The sequence below is a fragment of the Panthera pardus genome, unplaced genomic scaffold (assembly GCF_024362965.1).
Source record: "Panthera pardus isolate Hobbes unplaced genomic scaffold, ASM2436296v1 HiC_scaffold_27, whole genome shotgun sequence".
In the NCBI taxonomy this organism is placed as follows: Eukaryota; Metazoa; Chordata; class Mammalia; order Carnivora; family Felidae; genus Panthera; species Panthera pardus.
This window is the reverse complement of record NW_026526843.1, coordinates 101,826,271-101,832,270: the sequence shown is the minus strand read 5'-3', so window position 1 is coordinate 101,832,270 and position 6,000 is coordinate 101,826,271. Positions and strand designations below refer to the sequence as shown.

The following is a 6,000-nucleotide window of genomic DNA, read 5'->3' as shown; positions in this document are numbered from 1 at the left end:
TTTTATGTACATTATACTTCAAAAATAAGTTTATAAACACACACGCTGATGAACTGAAGCAACAACAACAAAAACTCCACTGTGTGAATAAAAACAATTCCAGGCAAAATCCAAACTATAGACCAACCGTTTATGATTTTGCCTAGTAAATATATCGGACGTTAAGAGTTAAAAAAACAGTGGAAGAATATTAAGGTCATTTGGGAGAAAGAACGACCTTTATAATATGACCCCAAATTCAGAAAACATAAATAAATGATAAATATGACAGATTTAACTACAAAAAAATAAAATTCTGTATGTAAAATAAATGAGCAAAGTAAGAATGTAGACTGGGAAAGTGCAACAAATACTAAAAATAACATTTAAAACACTGTAAATAAACTTTAAAAAATATATCTAATATACTCTGTCTTATAGTTAATGCTTTATTTTTCTTTACTTTTTAAGTTTATTTATTTTGAGAGAGAGAGAGAGCCAGGAGAGAAAGGGCAGAGAGAGAGAGAGAGACAGAGAGAGAGAGAGAGAGAGAGAGAGAGAGAATCCCCAAGCAGGCTCCTTGCTGTCAGTGCAGAGCCCAACACTGGGCTCAAACTCACAAACCATGAGATCATGACCTGAGCTGAAATCAAGAGCTGAACATTCAACTGACTGAGCCACCCAGGCATCCCTTATAGTTAATACTTTAATACTGTTTTCTATTCAACATGTTCCACTTATGAGAATATAATTACTTTCTTTCTTTCTCCAAATTTTTATTTAAATTCTAGTTAGTTAACATACAGTGTAATATTAGTTTCAGGTGTAGAATTTAGTGATTCATCACTTACATGTAACACCCAGTGCTCATCCCAACAAGGGCCCTCCTTAATCCCCATCACCTATTTAACCCATCTGCCTGCTCACTTCCCCTGCAGCAACCCTCAATTTGTTCTCTACAGTTAAGAATCTATTTCCTGGTTTGCCTCTCTCTTTTTTACCCCCCCATGATTATCTGTCTTGTTTCTTAAATTCTACATATGAGTGAAATTATATGGTATTCAAAGGGATACATGCACCCCAATGTTTATAGCAGCATTATCAACAATAGCCAAATTATGGAAAGAGCCCAAATGTCCATCAACAGATGAATGGATAAAGACGATGTGGGATTCCGGAAGAAACAAGAGTGCGGCGTGAACATGGGGGAGCAAAAGAAACCAAGAAAGTATGCAACCATGAAGCGAATGCTTAGTCTCCGAGATCAGAGGCTGAAAAAGAAGGATAGATTGAAACCTAAAAAGAAAGAAAAGAAAGATCCAAGTGCACGCAAGGGAAGAGAAGTCCCCCAACATCCTTCCTGCTTATTCTTCCAATATAACACACAGCTGGGCCCACCTTACCACATCCTGGTTGATACCAACTTTATCAACTTTTCCATTAAAGCCAAACTTGACTTAGTACAATCAATGATGGACTGTCTGTATTCCAAGTGTATCCCTTGTATAACTGACTGTGTAATGGCTGAAATTGAGAAATTGGGGCAAAAGTATCGAGTGGCTCTAAGGATCGCCAAGGATCCAAGATCTGAACTATTGCCATGCACACACAAAGGAACCTATGCAGATGACTGCCTAGTAAAGAGAGTAACTCAGCATAAGTGTTACATTGTGGCCACAGTTGACTGGGACCTTAAACGAAGGATCAGAATCCAGAAGATCCCTGGAGTTCCCATCATTTACATTTCTAACTATAGGTACAACATTGAGCAGATGCCAGATGATTATGGAACCCCTCGGTTCTAATTCTAACACTCTAAAGATAGAGTTCCTCTGCCTTCCTTTACCAACTTTTTCTGTTGCCAGTTCATGTAGCAATATGCTATAACATTAATTATTCTCCTTCTTACCCATTTGCTCTGTTATAAGCTGAGTATGGTTAAATACACTCACTTTTGATGTTGTTTTGAAATTGATATTTTGTATCATTTGAATTTTGTTGCATCTTTTTATAAATCAGATGATTACACACATAAAAAAATAAAGATGATGTGGTACATATACACAATGGAATATTACTCAGCCATCAAAAAGAATGAAATCTTGCCATTTGCAACGACGTGGATGAAGCTAGAGAGTATTATGCTAAGTGAAATAAGTCAGTCAGAGATAAGCTATCTCTTGAGAGGAAATTATGGGTGATTTTTATTTCTTCTTGGGACAGCTCCTTACTTTTAAAAATAAGTGTGCCTTGTGTTAATGTCTGAATAGCATACAATGAATATTTTAAAAATATGTTCATATATATATATATATATAAATTAATCTAGAAATCAAGAAATCGAGAAATCTCTACTCCCCCTCAAAAGTATTCTTATTTCTGAACACCAGCTGATTTTTATTTCACAAAATATCATTTCTGTTCACCAATTATCATATCCCATTACTTCACACTATCATGCTCATTCTGGATAAGCATATCTCTCGATACTCTTATTATTGCCTTCTCAAGTACTTTGTGAATCCTTGAAATCTTAAATATATACATTACTAACATCTTACTAAAAATACTACTTTTTGAATGTTTATTTTTGAGGGCGAGAGAGAGAGTGAATGGGGGAGGACAGAGAGAGAGGGAGACACAGAATCTGAAGCAGGCTCCAGGCTCTGAGCTGTCAGCACAGATCCCGATATGGGGCTCAAACCCATGAACCGTGAGATCATGACCTGAGCTGAAGTCGGATACTTAACTGATTGAGCCACCAAGGTGCCCCTAAAAATATTACTTCTTATAGTCAACAAATGAGCAGCAGACTTTCTTGTAAAAAAACGTCTTTTAAAGTGATAAAAAGCAGTTACTTTAATCACATGCCATAGTAAAAATCAATGAAAAGATGTGTACGCCTGGCAAACTGCCTTTTTAAAAAAAATCTTATAAGTTTCTTTGTTTATTTATTTATTTATTTTTGAGAGAGTAAATGAGGGAGGGTCAGAGAGAGAGAGAGAGAGAGAGAGAGAGAGAGAGAATTCCAAGCAGGCTCCACAATGTCAGTACACAGCCTGGCGTGGGGCTCGAACTCACTAACTGTGATATCATGACCTGAGCCAAAATCAAGTATCGGATGCTTAACTGACTGAGCCACCCAGGTGCCCCTGAAAACTGCCTTTTTGATCAATTTTATGTAACATGTGAAACAAATTCAACTAAAAAAGTCTAATCTTTCTTAAATGTTAATATCATAGAGGGATGATAATCTTATATCTTAGAGTCTCTTATAGTCTTGTGAGTTTTGCTTCATTGTGACTGTCATCAACTGAAATATTGACACCTCTGTGATTGCAGTATTTAATTGTCCCATCATTCAAATATTAAGCCATGAACTCTTACTATTTGTTTCTATACCAAATTAAAGACTTTGTTTTCTCAAATATTTTTCAAGTTATTTTCATAAAACTTTCTTATTATGATTGTTATATTCCATGAACCAATACGAGCTATGTACCCATAGCAAAGCCTTCTTCCAATGTCTCTTGAGACATAATCACCTACACACAAACTGTGTTTACCATTTGTAAACAAGGAAATCATTACCAATATGAAATTCTTTAATGTGGAGTTCTAAATCTCTGAAATTAAAGATTAGCATCTTTCTTTGGGAATTGATATGGGGGGGATTACATAGATCATGAGTTTAAACCAGACATTCATGTATCAAATGAACTATGAAAACCACAAAGGATAAGCATTTTAGAAATAGATGTTATGTCTGCAACATTTTTCTTACAGAACTATATCTGCTGTGGTTTCTTTCTCTGTTATTAATGTCACCATGATACTCAGTTGACATTTTTAAGTTATTAATAACAGAGCCACATGCCAATGGACATCTTTTTGTCAGGGTATCGACCAAAACTAAGAATGTGAATAATTGGATTCTAACCTGGCTTTTTTTCTTCTCCGTTTTGTTCTACCCTCTTTTCTAAGATCTTAGATTAAGTACTCTAACTTGCTGAATTAAAGCTAGGTCATTCAGTGTTGTCTTTCAGTTGACTCTAGCTCCCAATATGTAAACAACTCAAAAAGGAAAACTAGTGTGAGAGTAAAATATTGGAGTTTCATAAGCTAATAAACATCCAAGTATGCATTCTATGTAATGGATGAGGGTTATTCCCTAGTGTATTCCAGAAGTGCTAAATGAACTTAAAGACTCGACGGTCTGCTGGTGGTATTTATAATTCTTTTTGTTCTAACAATGTTCTATTCGACAAATATTTATTACCTGCTTAATATGTGCAAGACACAGCTATAGATATTGTAGAGAATATAAAGGTGAGTAAGGTATAATTCTTACAGTCTAAGAATGTGAGTGAATATGCCAATTTGGTTCTTACATGAAATACCTCTTCTAATTATTTTTCTTTCAAATCAATAGTGTAGTACCTTCAACATATTTATATTTTTGGAACTTGAGATCGAAATGAGAACCAGCTCCCCTAACACATTCCTGTCATCCAATTAATGTATTATTTAAATAATACCTTTAATTAGCAAATGAATATTATGTCCATATTACATCAAATATTTTGTCATTTCCAAAATTTTAATTCTTAATCAGTGAGTTGTTAACTTGTTTCCAAACTACAAGCTGTTAAGAAATGTAAGTACTTAGAGGATAAAAGGACAGATTAACTATTAATGTAATGTGCCTGCAATAGTTGACACCCTACTTAGCATGACCATTATGTACTACAGCCTGCAAAATTATTCTTCATGCTCCCACAGCAGAGCTAGAGTGCCATATGGCTATGCTTGTTTTTCGTCAAATAATTTTTACATAAACAGCTGGTGAACTGTTTTTATTGTAACAGTGCACATATTTTTTGAGACAGTTGGGAAGGATTGATGCAACTCTCGACACTGCCTGCTTTTATGTCCACATTAAGGAGAAATTCAAATTCATATTTTTAAAAATGCGGACTTTTGTATTCTTGTCACCATGGTCAGTTCACAAGAAAGAATTTTTTAATGTAGTGCAGGAATTATTGGCATGTTTATAAACTTGCAGCAAGAAACAGAAATTAATCATAAGGGATCTCAACTTAGATGGCATATTCAGTATTTTTATTTTTACACCCTCATGAATTTTTAGAGGCAGAGCTGATATGTTTTGGACTATTTTATAGGCAGTTTTAATATGACTATATTTGATTTTGAAACATAGCGTCAACACATTCTGATAAGTGATATAATAACCAGAAGATTTTTAGCAGTTTTGTATGTATCTGTGATTTGAGTTGATTTAAAGACTATCTAATCCAGAAGCAACCCCCATCCTCCTTGACAAGAAACTTCATTTATTAAAACACTAGTGGTTTCAAAAATGCAAGTAGAAACATTTTCTTTTGAATTCTAAGGTAATGATGACCATTCTGCAGGGTTTTGTAAGGAGATTATCCCGGTGCTTAGAATGTTAAATGTTAAATCTTTAAATATAATTTTATATTTAATACTTCAAAAATGTCCCTATAACCAGAAGTTACTTCCATTAGAACACTGGTAAGGATTCGTGTATTATTATATCTCACTGATTCCTTATTCACAGGATATTAGAGACTATAAAATATGTTTCATTAGAGAAGGAAATGAATGCTTATTATTGTGCCATTGAAAAGCTTAGGACCTTGGGGTCAAAACAGTAACATACTAATGGTAAGTGTGTGTAAAATATAAGAGGAAGGAAGATTTTTCCCAACCCTCCAGGTTTATTATGTTCATTTATGTATCTTTTCTATCTTTGATTAATTCAATTTGGGGGCACATAGATGTTTTCACAGACTTTTATTTTGACAAACAAAATGGAAAAACAGAAGATCTTTTTTCATTTTGCTTAAGCCTTAACTTTCCATTGGAGAAACTCACCTGGAATAAGCTTTACAATAGTAAGTGTATTTTGTGAGTAAATCGTCACTTAAACATATAATACATGAACCCAATTTGTTTATGTGGACTTTAATTTATGTC

The 6,000-nt window shown here is 34.2% G+C and overlaps 1 protein-coding gene across 1 annotated transcript; it reads left to right on the top strand.

Moving 5' to 3' along the window:
- The first annotated feature begins 1,155 nt into the window (after nt 1-1,155).
- On the top strand, nt 1,156-1,903 carry LOC109249350 (rRNA-processing protein FCF1 homolog). The gene has a single exon (XM_053891243.1). The coding sequence runs from the start codon at nt 1,182-1,184 to the stop codon at nt 1,782-1,784; it is 603 nt and encodes a 200-aa protein (XP_053747218.1). The 5' UTR covers nt 1,156-1,181; the 3' UTR covers nt 1,785-1,903.
- Nucleotides 1,904-6,000: the final 4,097 nt, after the last annotated feature.

What these genes read in the sequence shown, in the direction of transcription:
- LOC109249350 (XM_053891243.1), top strand. Translation starts at nt 1,182, where the DNA reads ATGGGGGAGCAAAAGAAACCAAGAAAGTATGCAACCATGAAGCGAATG.